This window comes from Pseudorasbora parva, chromosome 7 (genome assembly GCF_024679245.1).
Source record: "Pseudorasbora parva isolate DD20220531a chromosome 7, ASM2467924v1, whole genome shotgun sequence".
NCBI lineage: Eukaryota > Metazoa > Chordata > Actinopteri > Cypriniformes > Gobionidae > Pseudorasbora > Pseudorasbora parva.
In genome coordinates this window covers 44,647,034-44,666,651 of record NC_090178.1, presented here as the reverse complement: position 1 = coordinate 44,666,651, position 19,618 = coordinate 44,647,034, and the positions used below count along the sequence as shown (strand labels likewise).

General features: G+C 38.2%; 1 protein-coding gene across 1 annotated transcript in view; it reads right to left on the bottom strand.

Annotated features, from left to right (window-relative positions):
- rpa2 (replication protein A2) overlaps window positions 1-19,618 on the bottom strand; it is a 50,309-nt gene that overhangs the window by 17,970 nt on the left and 12,721 nt on the right. The window contains exons 5-6 of the mRNA XM_067449328.1: window positions 11,286-11,360; window positions 4,776-4,892 (exon numbers count right to left, since the gene is read on the bottom strand). Coding sequence (XP_067305429.1) covers window positions 4,776-4,892; window positions 11,286-11,360 — 192 coding nt within the window. The remainder of the gene's footprint in view (window positions 1-4,775; window positions 4,893-11,285; window positions 11,361-19,618) is intronic.

Here is a 19,618-nt window from a genome sequence, read left to right as displayed (position 1 = left end):
TTAACGGGATTACTACTCTTACCGATACTACTTATCGATCCGGTACTATAACGGTATTCTTATCAGTTATTATTTTATTTTTTAAATAAAAAGAACCTAAGAACATAAATAATATTGCTTTATAATCTGAAAAGTAAAATATCTATAGCAAAAGAAACATCAATGTTTGAACAAAACAAATATAAAACATCTATTTGTAAATGGACCAGTGTGCAGGCATTATGTGTATTTTATATGCACAAGATAAGATACAACAACGAAACAAATGGGCAAATAAATACACTATTAAAAAAAAGATAAACAGTTAAATAAACAGTGCTTTAATTTCAGGAAGGTCTACTAACATTAAGTAACATGCGCTTGACGAAACATTGCAAGTTTATAAATGTTACCTCATATCTTTTCTTTATAATGCTAGGAATCCAAAATCAAATGTGTGGGTGGATGAACATGTCTGTCAGACACCACCGAAGACCATTTTAGACACATGAAAAACCCTCAGAAATAAATACTAGCCTAAGTGCCTTTTCTTAATTTCTCCAGTACTGACAGCAGAACCGACAGTGTCTGAGATTACCGTTACAGTGGTCTTTCATAATTTAGCACCGGGGCTCATTTAATACCGGGTGTGTGTACAGTAGTGTTTGTGTTCAAACAAAGAAACACAGACAACAGAGATATGGAGATATCACAGACCAAAGAGAAGTCTATGAAGTAAATGCAATTAAATAATAGAATATTATGCATTAATTCAATAATTCAATATTATGCCTGTATAGTCACTGTGCGCGAGCTGATTAGTGAAGAACGCTAAAGTGGTTTGAGCAAGCACTGGCATATCTCTTTCTTAAAGACATCGCTGAAAAAGTGCATTCAGTAGGATGTCAATAGCAACAAAAGTAAACCGAGGAACATATCACTTTACAGAAAGGAGAGAGAGAGAGACAGAGCAAGGCTCTCGCACCAATGCATCCGTGAGAAATTTTAACTCGCACATTATCAAAAAAATGTTTGCGTTTGCAGTTTACAGCCTTGCAGGGTGTGTGCACTTCTACTCAATGTGCTTGATTGCTCATCAATCATCAGGACACACACATCAGTGGGATTAAATCTAAATCACACATGTACCCTATTAAAAACATGAACTGACATCCTAACATTATTACAGGAATATGTCATTTGATTACTGTGCCGCTGCACTGGAGCTGCTCTAAATGTGCGTAGATGAAATACAACAGAGCAAAGACAAACAGTGAACAGAACAGTAACAGAAGCTCGTACAATACATTTTAACAGGCATAATTAAGCATGGAAATATGTTTGCTAAACAAATTAAGCCAACTAATATGATTAATAAATGAAAAAACACAAATGCAATTAAATAAATGTATCTGTATTCCATAGGCCTGCACGATTAATCGTATTTTAATCGCGATAACGATATCTGCTTCTCTCGATTGATTTCAAATAATCGTCAAAATATTGAGCCGCTTGTTATTTATCCTTAAAACATGTTTTTTCTTTGGGGTTTGTGTTGGTAACGAGCCTCCAATAGCAGTCATGCTCGTGGCATGCTCGTGGCACATAAATATATACACAAAACAGGCCAAAAGTTTGGACACATTACTATTTGTAATGTTTTTTGAAAGAAGTTTCTTCTGCTCATCAAGCCTGCATTTATTTGATCAAAAATACAGAATTTTTTTAATATTGTGATATATTACAATTTAAAATATTTGGTCTTCAATTTATTCTACTTTAAATGATCATTTATTTCTGTGATGCAAAGCTGGATTTTCAGGATCATTCCTCCAGTCTTCAGTGATCATGATCCTTCAGAAATCATTCTCATAGGATGATTTATTTTCAAAGTTGGAAACATTTCTGCTGCTTAATATTTTCATAACCTGTGCTACTTTTTTTTTTTTAGGGCCGGGACTTTAACGCGTTAATTAAGATTCATTACGCAAAAAAATAAATAATTTTAACCACACTTATTTTTGCACCGCGGAACGCTTTTCGATGGATGAGTTTCGACGGACCGATTATACTGGAACACTAACTAGCGCTCATGAGTCACGACAACAACAAACCATAGTGAACATGAGCGAAGAAGCTGATGAGACCGCTTTGCTTGGCCCCGTGGATGGGAAATTTTGTTTTAAAAAACGAAAGGATGGAAGCGTCATCAAGAGCAGGGTTGTGTGCAAGCTATACAACAAGGGATTCGCGTATCACCGCAGCACATCGAGCCTCAAATATCACAAATATGCTTTTGCTAAACTTAATGGCAAACATTGCACTGGTCTGCTGGACTGAAATAAATAAACAATATTTTGTTGATTAAGCTTATGTATTCAGTCATTATTCAATGGTATACTAAAAATACATGTGAAAAATTACTTCTCATTGTTCTCAGGTCAAATATTTATATGCAATTAAAATGCGATTAATTTCAATTAATTAATTACAAAGCCTCTAATTAATTACATGAATTTGTATAATCGAGTCCCATCTCTATTTTTTTTATAATACTTTGATGGAAAAAAACAAAAACAAAAAAATTTATGTTTTAAAAATAGAAATCTTTTGTAACAACAATATACACTACTGGTCAGTAATTTTTTTTTTCTTTCTTTTATTGAAATAAATCAATAATTTTATTCAGCAAGGATGTGTTAAATTGATAAAAATTGAGAGTAAAGGATATTTATATTATTTGAAAATATGTTTTTATTTTGAATAAATGCAGTTCTTTTGAACCTTTTATTCATCAAATATATCAGCAGAACTGTTTCCAACACTTCCATGATCACTGAAGACTGGAGGAACCATCCTGAAAATTCAGCTTTGCATCACAGAAATAAAAGATCGTTTAAAGTAGAGTAAATTGAAAACCAAATATTTCAAATTGTAATAATATATCACAATATAAAAAAAAAAATTCTGTATTTTTGATCAAATAAATGCAGGCTTGATGAGCAGAAGAAACTTATTTCAAAAACATTACAAATAGTAATGTGTCCAAACTTTTGGCCTGTACCATATACCAACTATCATCGTTCTTTGCTTTACGAATTTGCTAGGCAACCTGAATCTGTGGTTCATCTCATTTGCAAACGAATTGAGTTGCTTAAAAAATCTAATGTGAATACGATCATGCACAAATAAGCACGCATAAACAGGGCTCTACATAACGCCCATTTTGGGCGCATTTACACCTAAAAATTACTGCGTGCGACTGTGAAAAAATATTTAGGCGCACTGGTGCGAGTGACACGATCTATTCTCATGAATGGATGTGTAATACAATCGGAATAAAAACTACAACACTGAGTGAATCAACACTGAGAAACTGACAGGCTACGTTTCCTACTTCAATCAACTGCTTTTCATGCCTTCAGTCAGCAGAAGTGCAAAAACATGTGCGACGGACTACACTTCAAACAACGATTGTTTACAAAGTGAAACGTGTGACGACGCAGCCATGCGCACTTTACCAGACGCCTCGCGCTGTTTATTTACAGCCAAATCAAAATGAACTGGAAATACCACATTTGGATTATCATAAACAAGCTCAGAAATTAGCGGATGCTTGGGGCATAAATGCCATCAAACAATAATGTACATTTAAAAAGCCTTTGAGTTAATCTTTATCACTCATGCTGTTTAAAAAAAAATACTAAATGTATATAATGAGCAAGTATATCATGAAGATTTTTTCCAAACCGGGTTTTTGACTTATTCTGAATCACTGTACACACAAAATAAATTATTCCCGCTGCGGATTAGCACAATATCTGCGTGACTCACCACAAACAGAGAGAAGTAGATCCGGCAGCAATGTTCTTCCGCGAGGCGCATGCGGTTCTGTTTATGAAGCGCCAGAGCGCCAAAAGTTACGGCTTGCTATTGCTCAGAGTATTGGCATGATTGCATGTGTGATACTGATCTCGTACAAAAATCTAATAGACAAGTTGATATTGAGTAACAACGTTTTAGCCACAACACTGTCTATTTGTGAAAATCAAAGCCACACCAGAACTGATTCGCATCTCCAAGCGATTCGATTCAAATGAATCGGTGTTTTGAACTATTGACTGAATGACTTGCCGCCACCTACTGGCGATTTTATTTTCATATTTATACTTTGCATGGACTTTTTATTTAAAATATTAAACTTTTAAAGTTTAATTTGTACATATTTCTAAATTCAAAAACTTATATGTAAAACATTCATACAACATTAACCCATGCATTAATGCATTAAATGCATAGGTGTTTGATTGTATGAAGTCCAGTTCTGCTTTTTGTGTGTGTGTGTGTGTGTGTGTGTGTGTGTGTGTGTGTGTGTGTGTGTGTGTGTGTGTGTGTGTGTGTGTGTGTGTGTGTGTGTGTGTGTGTAATTGGGCTGTACTCTCAGAAGATAATGATAATATTATGTCAGATTTATGTTTGATTTAAGAAATTGACAGATGATGCATACATTTAATAAGATTAGAAAACATTGCTCTTATAATGGTAAAAATGACCCTGGACATTAAAGGACAAATATCGTCCTGTAATGGGAAAGTTATAATTGGAATGTGTTTGATGGATTAGAATGTGCTCCTACATTTTTGACTGTGCTCCTAATTTTTTTTAATTAGGAGCACAAGTGCTCCTCAAGAAAAAAGTTAGCGTAGAGCCCTGATAAAGGTCGAACAGCCATCAGCTACAGTGTGTGTGCATGTGAAAAGCAGAAGTGTGTGGTGGGGAGGACGTGTTAATCTCACCATGCTCTGTGGTTTGCTCAGTGACATGTGAGCGTTCACGACTTCCAGCATATGTGAAGTGACTTCATTCATGTCCTCCAGCACTCGTACGCTGAACGCCACCAAAGACCTGTTATTCTGCAGCGAGAACCAAAATTCAGTGTGACAGTTTGTGAAGGTGAAAACAGGGCTGTGACGGTGGCCGATTTTACCACTGCGGTGGTTCGGCCTGTGACGTTGAACATGAACCGCACCAGCGAAGGTCAGCCAAGCAATATTCTTTGTATGCGAATGCTGTTTTACATGAATATTAGGACACGAGTGAAGCACAACACTTTATTTACAAAAATAATAGTCTTGCAATTAAATGTTACCTTGCAGCCATGGAAACTTTGTGAGGACTTGGTGAGGCGAGTTAAATTTAAGCTTTGCGTTTTGCAATCTGGTCAACCAATTTACAATAAAAATAGGCTCACTCCATTTTATTCTACTGGACATGGAATCTCTTATTTATTTCCCCAAATCTTCATGTACGTCTCAATCCCCTGTGAGGCGTGATTTGGTTCACCTCACAAAGTCTACCTCTCTCTTTAGGCATGAATGTTATGTTTCCATTGCTGCAAGGGATCATTTAATTGCGTGCCTTTTATTATTTTTGTAAATAAAGCGTTGTGCTTTAGTCGTGTCACATGTAAAACAGCATTCACATACAAAAAAACTTAGCCACTGCGGTGGCGCGGTGGTCACGTTCACCGGCACAGCCCTAGACCACCGCGGCGGTAAAAAACTGCCACTGTCACAGCTAATTTTCAACACCTATCCATGGGAAGCTTTTTTAAATAGAGTAGAAAACAATAATAATGATAATGCCAAAATAGTAATAAAGGAGAAGAAAGAGAAGGAAAATAAATAAAAATAAATAATAGTAATAATAATTCATACATATATCAAATGTATATATTCATGTCAAAGCTGAGAAGATTATGCTTTTCTTTAACCTTACAGTGATGCCATCGCATTGGCTTCTGGTCCATAACTTTTATTGCCTGTTTGTATAATTAACTAATAGGATTTCATTTAGTTTTGGATGCTTGTGACCATGATGTAAAGCAATATGATAAATGTGAAAATATCATTGCATGCATGTATAATTTTGCAGTTTTACAAGACAAATCCCTTCTAATAATGCAAAAACAATTTAGGTTTAACCTTCTCGCAGATTTACCTAACCTGACTGTCAAATTTTAAGTTCTTGTCCAAAATGATGCCAAGGTACTTGACTTCATTCATTGATTTGATTACTTCATTCTTGATCCGTACATCAAATTCATCCCTTGCAGGCCTATCTCATATGGCAAAGTGCATAGAAAATGTTTTCTGCACATTAAGAGTCAAATGAGACAATTTGAGCCATTTATAAATATTCTCTAATGCCTAACGCTCAGCTGCCTGGCTAGTGGTTGCAGTGGATACATGGATGAGTGTCATCGGCATACATCTGACATCTAACTCCTGGACAGCGAGTTGGTAGGTAATTTATGTACATTGTAAACAGTAATGGGCCTCGTACAGAGCCTTGTGGAACTCCCATGCTGTTGGCATGCAAAGGTGACTTTACCCATTGACCCTAACACATTGCTGTCTCCCGCTCAAGTAAGACCTGAACCACTGCAAAGTGTCTGTTGACATTTTAAATTGATTTAATTTGTTTAGTAAAATACTATGATTAACAGTGTCAAAGGCCATAGACTAGGGGTGGGCAATATCTCGATATTTAAAATATCTCGAGATATTTTTTAAACTCGATATGGATTTTGACATATCGTATATATAGATATATTGTTTAAATTGAATTCTGATTCCGCCACTTTGCTTGTTTGCCTTCTCTGTGCTGTGCTCGCGCGCCTCCCGCCTCATTGCTTTTGTTCCCCCTCCCCTCGCGTGTTGTCTCATTGAACACGGCGGCGTCCGCAACCAGGTGAGGATTATTTATCAAGTTGACAAGCGCGCGCGTTAATCAATATTCAGGTTAGAGACCATGATTTTCCTCCTAACAATTGCTTGCTAAAATTCATAAAGAAATATTAAAGGGTTACTTCACTGCTTTTTCATATTAAACTATGTTATTCCCTTAACTAAAACGAGTTGATCCATCCCTCTCTGGTCTGAGTGCGTGCACTTAATCTCTCTGACGCGCGGTGACGATCTGATAGCATTTAGCTTAGCCCACTAAGCCCAGTTTATTCACTATGGAACCAAACACAGATCAAGTTAGAAGTACCAAACACCTCCATCTTTTCCCCTATTTAAATACTGTTACACCAATAGTTGAACGACCAAGTATGGTGACAAAATAAAACGTGGCGCGTTTCTAATCGGATTAAAAAGGAGAACTATAATGTATGGCGGATTAGCACTTCTGAGAGTACTTCGGCTCGGCGCAGTAAAAAGTCCCGGCCGAAACACCTTTCCTCACACCTCCCCCTCACTCTCTCATTTCTGTCAATAGGGAGATGTGAGGGAAGATGTTTCGGCCGAGACTTTTTACTGCGCCGAGTCGAAGTGCAGAAGCGTTTATCACAACATATGGTATTGTCACAATATTGCAATAAGATGCAAAAAAAGTGTTGTTACACTATAACAGGTTTAATAGACAAAAATGTATAAAGTAAACCAATGTTTAGACAAATGTTAAACAGATTAACATGCAAAATAATTAAATATCTCATTTATGTTAGTTAATGCATTATGTTAGTTAAGGGATAGTTCACCTTGAAATGAACATAAAGCCATTTTCACAATATCTCCTTTTGAGGTCTGAAAAAGATAAAGGGGCCAACAGCAGGATGAACACAAGATGGTTTTATTTTCATTTCAGGGTGAACTTTAAGTGTTCTTTAAATTCATTCTAGGCATCTGAATAATTAATAATAAATAATATTGTGATATATTATTATTAATATATTGTGATAGATATATCGTATTATGTGGAGCCAGAATGGTGACTTTAAAATTTGGCATCACAAATTAAAATTGTCATTGAAAACAAAAGCAGAACTGAAAAAGGAAACATTGGCATTGAAACATTTGCATTGAAAACAGTTGCACTGGCATTGAAACAAGTATTGGCACTGAAAAAATAAAATAATTAAAATCTTACAGTCTGATTCTTTTATTGTATTGGGATTTATGTGGATTTTTTAATCACAATCTTCAGATTTTATCTTCATGTCACTCTTTTTTCAGTGACAGTTTTTTTTTTTTCAATGTCACTGATTTTCAGTTTCAACTTTCTGTCACTGTTTTGGCGTGGAGAGGGGCGGGGTCTGAGGGGAGGGGTAAGTAGAGCGTAGTTTGCATATCATTTGCATATATGTATACTGAAGCAGTAGGCCGAGCGTCACTTTACTGGAACCCGTCGTTAGCTCTGAGGCCTCTGGCATGACAAATGTCCAGTTTACCGGTGTTTTTGGGAGGTTTGGGGTTAGTTGTGGGGGAGGGGTTAGGATTAGGGGTGGGGTTAGGATTAGGCAATCAGGTAGTGACTTCAATGAGGGCACAACACCGGGAACTTCCAAGCCGCAAGTAAGTCTGTTTTTTTTTTTATCTGCCATTTACATGTTTTCTCGTGCAACCTGGCCGGCTTGGTTAACTTTTAACGGCCGTTATGCTGTTTTTTTTCCCCCCAACGTCGACTGGAACATGTAAATTACTAACATTAGCCGTGTTGGCTAACTTAACTGTGGTTAATGTAGTGTCAAATATAAACACCGATCACCATGCATATGCACCGAATAAGGCTAAAAGTCCGGTTTGGCAACAAAAAAAAATTAACGTTAGATGTCTGTCGGTATATACTTGTTGCTGCTAAGTATGAATACATCACAACAGTGGCTAACAGTAACATAGCCTGTGACGTTAACACTGACATGATTATCAGCAGAGCGTCAGCTGTGTAAGTTACACTACTGACATCCCCAACCACACACACACACACACACACACACACACACACACACACACAGGAGAGCCGCTAGTTCGGCTTAAACGCAGCGTTACACAGTAACTCCTAGGGCCGCGAATGTGCTTCTATCTGTATTTAATGGTGCTCATGTGACGGCACTGGATTCTGCTGTGCTGGTGTGATACTGCTGAACGTTTTGCGTTAGCACATTTATGAGGTCTTGTGCAGCAGCAATAACACTGGCCTCTAACTCCTAAAGAAAACATCACAGGGCTGGAGACTTAACGCTAACTACCATTGAATACAGATAAAAGCACATTCATGGCCCTAGGAGATCCGGTGTGTGTGTGGTTGGGGATGTCAGTAGTGTAACTTACATAGCCGACGCCCTGCTGTTTATCATGTTATTCAGTGTTAAAGTCACAGCTATGTTACTGTTAGCCACTGTTGTGATGTATTCATACTTAGCAGCAACAATATACCGACAGACACCTAACGTTAATTAATGTCTATTTGCCAAACCGGACTTTTAGCCTTGTTCGGTGCATATGGTGACGTGTTTATATTTGACACTACATTAACCACAGTTAAGTTAGCCAACACGGCTAATGTTAGTAATTTACATGTTCCAGTCGACGTCGGGGGGAAAAAAAACAGCATAACGGCCGTTAAAAGTTAACCAAGCCGGCCATGTTGCACGAGAAAACATGTAAATGGCAGATAAAAAAACAGACTTCCCGGTGTGCCCTCAATGAAGTCACTACCTGATTGCCTAATCCTAACCCCACCCCTAATCCTAACCCCTGCCCCACAACTAACCCTGAGGCCGGGGACACACTGCAAGCGTGCCGTGAGCGTCTCGGCTGCGTGGCGTGTCCGTTTTTATTTCGGCTCCCGTGTTAACCGGTTAGCGCTTGCATACTGCCTGCGTCAGCCGCACGGCTCACGCGCGGTCCGAGCCGCGTGGAAACCGCGTGCATGCTTCAAATAGAAGAGACGCCTATTTTTCACGCGACACGCGAGCGCATTGGAAGCGTTTCTAGGCAAAATAGCATAGGAAAAGATATTTATATGCCATTTTGACACGAGTACATATTAATAAATGACATTTTCATGTTTGAAAGTCTGTAGGTTAACATAAATGCAGATTTAGGCCTACTTGTAATAATAAAAAACAACATAATTATCGATTTTGAAATATTAAACCTGTCAATACAGAACGAAATATTCTGTAGCCTATTTTGCCGTCAATACCATAGATATGTATGGTCAATAGGCTACTGCCGACGTTGTCTTTGCTGTATCAATAGGCAATATATTTATATTTAACATGAAGTATAGGGCTTCCCTGCAGCAGCAGCGCCGCGTCAGACACGCTTCTGGTGTGCAAAGACAGAGAAAACGCCGGGGCAGCCGCCCCGCAACTGACACGCAGAAGAAACGCCACGCTTGCAGTGTGTCTCCGGCCTAAACCTCCCAAAAACACCGGTAAACTGGACATTTGTCATGCCAGAGGCCTCAGAGCTAACGACGGGTTCCAGTAAAGTGACGCTCGGCCTACTGCTTCAGTATACATATATGCAAATGATATGCAAACTACGCTCTACTTACCCCTCCCCTCAGACCCCGCCCCTCTCCACAGCAAAACAGTGACAGAAAGTTGAAACTGAAAACATTGGGGGAAAAAAACTGTCACTGAAAAAGAGTGACATGAAGAAAAAATCTGAAGATTGTCATTGAAAAATACAAATAAATCCCAATACAATAAAAGAATCAGATTGTAAGATTTTAATTATTTTATTTTTTCAGTGCCAATACTTGTTTCAATGCCAGTGCAACTGTTTTCAATGCAAATGTTTCAATGCCAATGTTTCCTTTTTCAGTTCTGCTTTTGTTTTCAATGACAATTTTAATTTGTGATGCCAAATTTTAAAGTCACCATTCTGGCTCCACATAATACGATATATCTATCACAATATATTAATAATAATATATCACAATATTATTTATTATTAATTATTCAGATGCCTAGAATGAATTTAAAGAACACTTAAAGTTCACCCTGAAATGAAAATAAAACCATCTTGTGTTCATCCTGCTGTTGGCCCCTTTATCTTTTTCAGACCTCAAAAGGAGATATTGTGAAAATGGCTTTATGTTCATTTCAAGGTGAACTATCCCTTAACTAACATAATGCATTAACTAACATAAATGAGATATTTAATTATTTTGCATGTTAATCTGTTTGTTAACATTTGTCTAAACATTGGTTTACTTTATTCATTTTTGTCTCTTAAACCTGTTATAGTGTAACAACACTTTTATTTGCATCTTATTGCAATATTGTGACAATACCATATGTTGTGATAAACGCTTCTGCAACTATCACAGCACGAAAATGTGATACCGTCACATGCCTAATTTCCATATTGCTCAAAACTGCACAGTCAACAGGACCGGACTCGATGTAAATCTGCAGTGATTGTATAGTGTAACAACTCTGTTCACATTCTCACATGAAAATACAACATAATTTACATTCTGATTAAATCCACACAAGTTCTGACCTGAAAAGAGCGGAGGTTGCCGGAGACTTTGACATAAGTGCCTGGAGGAATGACCGAGTTATCCACACCCATGTCCTGGAAAGATGAATGAATAAATTTACATTTAAGCATTTGGCAGACGCTTTTATCCAAAGCGACTTACATTGCATTCAAGGTACACATTTCACATTTTTGTCAGTTCTTGCTTTCCCTGGGAATCAAACCCATGACCTTGGCGTTGCTAGCGCCACGCTCTACTGGTTGAGCTACAGGAAAGCCATATAAATGTATGTAGGTAGTGAACATTCTCACAACATCAGTGAATTTCTATGAATTTTCCACACATATGTGGTTACTAAAGAGTTTTAAAAGGTCAAGAAACACTAATGTGTTATGAACAGCATAATGTGTTATGAACAATATGAACAGGTTGCCCTTTAATGAAAATGATAGCAGCACTCATTATGTTTATTATCAAGGACCACGTGTGTTGAAAATCAAGTTTTTAATGTTGTTTATGTCTATGTGGTGCTTAAAATATGCTTTAAGACAAAATTCTTAAAGTCGTAAGTCAAGATCATTGCTGAGTATTTTCTCCAAAAAACTGCAGTGAACAAAGACAGCCCCCCCCCCCCAAAAAAAAAAAATCACTGGTGTTTTTGACGTCACAAACTAACTTTTGTGATGAACCTTGATATGAAAATAGATTTAGCAATATAGCAGGTGAATTATGTATATGATGTATATTATGATGAACTTTATGCCTTTCTCCACTGACGGTTCAAAGCATTTCTAAGGAGGCTGATTTTTAGAGAGCACCCAGGACAAATAAACGCACCGCAGTCCTCGGACAACACTCATTAGGCATGGTTCAAGCGACCCAATTCCAAATTTTTCCTCTCATGTGCCACTGATTGGATATGACGTGAACGTGTAAGCAGTAAATTGCATGGATTCTGATATCCTATAGATTGGATTCAGACCTCACTCATATGTGGTAATAAATACGATTTCATTCGGATACGTGCATTTGTGTCTGCCATGTAATCTAATCTGCCGTGAGTGTCGGCAGCAACTCTCAATACACTTCTGAGCTGTAAAAGCCAAACTCTGGTCGGGGCCAATGGAAAGCCCACCATAGCTTTGTAGCTGAGCTCATTCATGCAGCACAACAGGTATCAAAACTTGCTGTTAATAAAGTAGCAGGACATCCTGCAGAAGAAACAGATAAAGCCAAAGGAAACAGATTTGCAGATGAGATAGCAAAATGGGCTGCTAAAGAAGTAATATTAAGTCCATATGTCCAAGTCCAAGAGAAGGGGCAAAGATGTGCCTATTCATCATTGACTAATGATTTGGACATTAAAATATTACAAGGTAATCCTACGCAAGCTGATTTGGCTTATTGGTCAGACAATGAAGTTAAACCAGATCAAGCTGGAATATTAACAGACAAACAAGGTAGACTTGCACTACCTGCATCTGCAATTGTTATGCTATGTAGACATTATCATGGTGTATCAGGTGTCGAAAAGGAAGGCGATACAAATGTTAAATAAATCTTACTGCATAGTAAATGTGCAAAGAAATACTCTGTTGATATTGGATGCTTGTTTAGTGTGTGCTCAAACCAACAGACACAAGCCAACTAAATATGACGCTTTACCCCACCCTGAGTCACCATTACAACATTTGCAAATTGCTTGTACACGTGCCTCCTTGTGGAAATAATACATATTTGCTTGTGATTGTTGACAGGGCCTCTAAGTGGCCAGAAGCCTTTCCATGTGGAAAAGAAAATGCACAGACTGTAGTGAAAGCTTTGGCTAAGGACATTATACTGTGTTTTGGTATACCGTTGGTTATAGACTGTGATAATGGGACACCATTCGTTTCCAAAGTCACACAATTGTTAGTCAAAGAACTTAATATTACCAGGAAATTTCACATACCACGTATGCACCCAACCTCCAGTGCACAAGTCGAAAACCTTAATAGAATTATCAAAGACCGTATTAATAAAGCGTGTATTGGTACAGGCAGAAATTGGGTTGATCTGCGTCCTGCTGTATTGACTGAAATTATAATGTCACCATCAGCAACAAATAAGATGTCTACCGTTTGAAATTCTTATGGGTGGACCTTTCCCGACCCCGTCAAAGGTCGCGCTGGCAATTTCTCCACAGGTGACATGGTGGTGATCATAACGGACCATGTGTATTACCTACACTCTTAGAAGAAAAGGTTCTATATAGAACCTTAAAAGGTTCTATCGGAGCTACGTAGTTGGAACCCCTGAAAGGTTCACTGCAAAAAATGCTTTTCTTACTTAGCATTTTTTTCTTGTTTCTAGTCCAAACATCTAAACATTCTTAAAACAAGAAGTATTTACTAGACAAGCAAAATTAATTGTCTTATTTTGGGAAACAATAACTCAAAATTAAGATAGTTAATTAAGCTAAGAAATGCATTTTTTTTGTCAGTGTTCTATATAGAACCCTTTTTAAGTGCCAAAATAGTTCTTTCTTGTCATTATAGAACCCTTTTAGCATAAAAGGGTCTATATTCAACTATACTTCTATAATCTTTTAAGGGTTCCAAATACATAGCGCCGATAGAACCTTTTCTTCTAAGAGTGTAGTCAAAACTTTGAACAGCATCACTTTGATCTGAGTCAATATTCTTTGCAACTACCAGGGTAGGTTGCAAAGGATAGATAAGGCCACGGAACGTGACAATTTGGCAAATCTGTCACACACTCAGCAAAATAGTTTAATTATCTTCATCGAGAAAATCCCAGAAAATATTGATAATACCGTATTTTCTGCACTATAAGGCGCACTTAAAAGCCTTTCATTTTCTCAAAATACGACAGTGTTGCCTTATAATCCGGAGTGCCTTATTTGGATCAAGGGGCCCTGTCAAAATTTTTCAGTATGAAAAACTAATGAAAACAATTTAATAATAATAATGTTTCAGTACGACTAGTCAACTAAGCTGCACCACGTCTCTACAGTCAATATGAAGGCAGCAGCGCTAGCACAGGACATGAACGTCGATGAATTGAGGTGGTCCTTCTTGGTGCTTTTGTTTTATGAAAAGACGAAATCTCCTCATCCATATATGAACTACCGTCTCGCAGCAACTGCCAAAAGATTTCCAAGGCTGGGAGATATTGTTAATATGTACATCAACGTTACCATGGGAGTGAACGGAGTTGTCAGAACCAGGGCTTGACATCAACTTTTTTGCTCACCAGCCACTGTGGCTAGTGGTTTTCCAAAGTTACTAGCCACTCAGCATTCTCACTGGCCACAATTTTGCAGTTTGGAAATTACATTTTATATGATTAAAGTTGATTTGGCATGCTTAAATTACTTGAATTTTAGTCATTTTACTTGATTTCTTGATTTTGAAGATTTAAAACCCTTTCAAACTTTCACATGCAGAGTGAGATAGCCTGCTCTACGTTAAATTAAGCTTCGCTACACTGAAGCTACCCCCCCAGGAAAAGTAGCAAGCTAAGCTAAAGGAAATTGGCAAGAAAAGGTTTACTACATCTAATTATTTATTTAATTTTACATTGAACCAACTTCATTCCAATCAATGTTATCTCAGTGATCAATAAAATTCAAGCAGATAGACATGCATATCAGACATTTTTCAGTTATTCAAAAATTGCCGAAATTGTATTTGGCAACAAAACAAAACAAAAACATGTGATCCATAATATTAACAAAACCACGTGTCGAGAGTGTGTGTCTGCTCATCTGTATGTGTATGATGTGTTTTCATTTATGCTCAATTTAGACTTGGGCACTTTTGCAGGAAACTAAGTTAATTGACAACTCAACTAAGCTCAAAGTAGGCTACAGTAGCAAAAGAATTAAGACCTGCTCAAAAAACAAAACGTGTGCCTATATTTGTGTGTGTGTGTGTGTGTGTGTGTGTGTGTGTGTGTGTGTGTGTGTGTGTGTGTGTGTGTGTGTGTGTTCTTCATGGAAAAGTTTCATTCATATTAAGAGGTGGCCAGGCTGGACCCCTATGCTTTTAATAAGAGGTGTTTATTCAACAGACACAATAGATTATTTTAAAACTTGAAGACGATTTCTCTTTTGTCACCGCGCGGATGACGCGCGTGCAACAGCGAACTAAGCGCTCGGAAACAAACGTCAACTAGATAGTGCGCGTATCCCGTGCACCCGCCGAACCCGATCTTTCTGCGCTCATTGCCAAAGGAGTCCTTTGAAAGGCTCGCGTGCATCTGTGCGCATCTGCGCGAGGCAGAAAGGAACGTAGAAAGTGAAGTGTTTCCAATTTGAGCTTGATCTTCAGAAATGTAGCGATGCTACTGCCCAACACTGACAAGGAGAACTTGATTGCGCGTGACAGAGCTTCTGCATGCTTCTGTTGTGTCATTTAGCACGATTCCGCCTATCCCGCCTTTACTTAGGCTACTGCAAGTTGATCGATAAAGAATTGTAAGACAATTTTAATTTTGTGATACGACGGTCTTCGCATTTCATTTGGCTGTAGGCTGAAATTATATTCAACCCGCCAAAGTGGCTAGTGGGAGTGGCTGCCTTACCCGCCACAGCTGAAACCTACCCGCATTTGGCGGGTGGTAATGTCAAGCCCTGGTCAGAATGCACAATAAAGTTTGACTTTATCTGACTGTTTTGTTGACATTCCCTTTAGCACAGCTCCATCTAGTGGATACATAACACAAACCCAGTCAAACGTTTGACTGCAGTATCTTCTATTCTATGCGCCTTATAATCCGGTGCGGCCTATATATGAAAACAATTCTAAAATAGGCCATTAATTGAAGGTGTGCCTTATAATCCGGTGCGCCTTAGTGCGGAAAAAACTGTAATTTTTGGTCAATATCACAAACCCCTTATCTGAGGTATGAACAACCAGTGCAAAAACAAGCAGGTTTAATTACACTTAAAAGGGGGGGGTGAAATGCTGTTTCATGCATACTGAGTAGAGCTGCAACTAACGATTATTTTTTCTGTCGACTAATCTAACGATTATTTTTTCGATTAGTCGACTAATCTAACGACTTATTTTTTTACCCTTTGAAATTTTTCAAAATTCTGTGGCACCCCCTCACATAAGTTACGCTAGAGGTGTAACAGTACAGACTGCTCACAGTTCGCTTTGTATCACAGTTTTAGGTTCACGTTTCAGTAAAGTTCGGTATTGGCTATGTTCAGGGGAAAAAGGACTACTGTCAAATGAAAATAAAGAAAATAAGAACAGATAACTTAAATAGAAGCAGCAGCACAAATAAATACTATTGAGCAAAGATGAGAATAAAATAAACAATGCTTTTCAGGTAGGTCCAACATTAGTTTTTAGGTAGAGAAATGGAATGAAGTAATCAAAAGTAAAATAACCACACATTTAACCGTTTAAAATTTAAAAAATAATCCTTATTAAACTTACAAAAGCAGTCAGGAGCAGTGAGTGATGTCTTTATCTTTTGTTTTACATTAAACAGACAGCAGTGAATGCTACTGCCCCTTTAAGACCCACGGATAGTCGTCGTATTTTCTGTATAAAGTTCACTTAAGGCATAGAGAAGGCTATGACATTTTGACATACTTTTTGTGAGTTTGTCCGTTTAAGCACAGGATTTGAAAGATAACTCAATATTTGCGCGCTTTGGGACGAGTGCACAAAGACAGATCTTCTCATTCGAGTCTCCTGGCTACACGGGGGTGATGACGGTGAAAATGACTGCTCATATTCGGACGTACAGCAGCAGCACTCGCATGCGTTTTTATAAAGTTTACAAAGAGAGACCGTTTTGCCCACGTTTTTCTTTTATTATCGCTGTTGTTGTAGTGCATACCTGAGGAGTCAGCACGTGTATCCATCTACAGAAACATACATACAGCATTATTTTCAAGTTACAACCCATATTAAAGATGCGTCATCAGATGCGAGATGAACCGAAGTGTAAGTGCGTCCCCGCAACTTTTGCTCGGGATCCCGGTTGGGAAACACTGGTCTGTATTGATTGACACCGCGCTGGTTTGTTTAGAAATATATGAGCGCCGTGACCGCGCGCTGCCTTGTTTTACGGTCGAATGCAACGCGTGTGTGTGTGAGTGAGTGAGTAAGAGACGCGCAAAAAGGCGGAGAGAGAACTTAAGGAAATTCGCTAAACGAATATGCGTGGGTCTATTAAATAGCGTAAAAATGAATGAATGACGAATGTGGCGGCCGTTATTGATTATGTGGCAGTCCGCCACAAATTAGTCTATGTGTGGGAAACACTGTTTGGCCTCTGTTTAAAGTATTCCCATACTTTTGATATTCGCGGTCTTGGTTTTTGTGATAGAACCAGGAGCAGAAGCCAACATTACGCGAGATGAACGTCTGACACGACGCGTCGACGCATTTCACGAACGTCGACGTATTTCCGTAGTCGACGTCATCGATGACGTCGACGCGTCGTTGCAGCACTAATACTGAGCTTTTTACACTGTTAAAGACTTGGATTCCCATCCTAAACATAGACAGTTTCTAAAACTAATGTCGGACTTTTGTGTCAAAAATACTCCTTCCGGTTTCTCACAAGTTTTGGAGAGTTTTTTTTCCAAGTATGGGTCGGCTTGACGTCGACAGAGCGGAAGGTCCTTGTATGGGCCGTACGGGCTCTTCTCCGGGAAGGGTGCGCGTGATAAGAGCGAGAGAGGAAATCCATGCTGCCCATAAACACTGCACTCACTGCTGTAACAGTATTTCACAAAATCAACAATGTCACTAAAGAAGTGTTTTTGATGGAACGGTTCCAACGATAAAGGTTTACGGTCGTGCTTTGCAAGCAGGTGGTAAAACTGCTACAAATATCTGTGTAGTTGGATATTGTCGCGCAAGTAAACATCAGTAAACAACACGATCGTGTATAGTTAATTTATCAATGAAGCATGCGATGTATGGTGTGTGTTTAAATACATGTGTTTATCTGACCACTATAGGTGTCTGTTTGTTTATTGAACCACCCCAAACATAAATCTCTTGCTACTGCTACCGTTTAGTCACATATAATATAACCAAATCATGTCATCATAAACCACAAGTAAACCCACACAAATGTTGACAAGCCGCTAAATACAGTAACACATAGAGACGCCCTGCATCCTCCGGATCAGATTCTGGATCATATATGTATGGTTGAATCTGATTGATAGCCGTGGTTTATTTAGGGTAACGTTTTCGTTTCCACGCTTGAGGATGTCACCGCTTTCAGACGCTCTCAATGCACCAGCTGCGCGCGCTCGTGATTCTTCAGCTCCGCACACACGATACGCCTCCAGCATCTCGTTTTTTTCCAGAAAGACTCAGTACAGCCTATCTTTCTTTTATAAATATAATAAATCTACTGGGTATTTGCAGGAATCCTGAAGTTAATTTCAATACCTTTTTAAGACTTTTTAAAGACCTTCTCAAAATATTTTAAGACCTCATCTCACTTCAAGTTCTAATCGGCAACAAACCTTTAATAAACAATTGTAGTCGAATGTAGACTTAAAATCTCTATCGTAGGCCAATTTTGTATCTTTATATTGCATATCTGTTTCGCAACGTATGGAGGGCGACACATTACCTAACTGCGCATTTCGCAAAATACATGACGTCACCCGTAGACACCGCTCGCCAGGGATGGAAATTAACTTTTTTCAAAGTCTACCACTCAATGCTTTTACCAGCCACTTTTTTGTTTTTAACTGACAATGTGTAACTGCATGTGAAAATTAATACTACAAGCTCTACAATGGCTTCCAGTTTTATGGTTTTTAGTCCCAACAATGAAACTATTCGTTCTGGCATCTTTGAAGCTTGTTGACCAGGGATGGAAATTTACTTTTTTGTCCACCGGCCACTGTGGCTGATGGATTTCAAAATCTACCAGCCACTCAGTGTTTTAACCAGCCACTTTCTTGTTTTTAACCGACAATGTGTAACTAACTGCATGTGAAAAATGAATACTACAAGCTCTACAATACTTCAGCAGTTTATTTAATCTCAAATCTCAATGAAATACTGACATTTGTGGTCTTTTATGGCTTCCAGTTTTAGTTTTTAGCACCAACAATGAAACTACTAGTTTTGGCATCTTCTGAAGCGTGTTGACGACATACCGAGCAGAACATTGTCAGTAGGGATGCATCTAAATAAAAATTATTGGCTGAAACCTAAACACTAAAATAAATGATGCCAATTATCCATTGGATTTATGGCTAATGCTATGACTGAGTAACTTTACTAAAAATCAAGGCATTGCAATTGCATTAATTAATATTAAAGTTTCAAATAAAAATAAATGACAAATTATG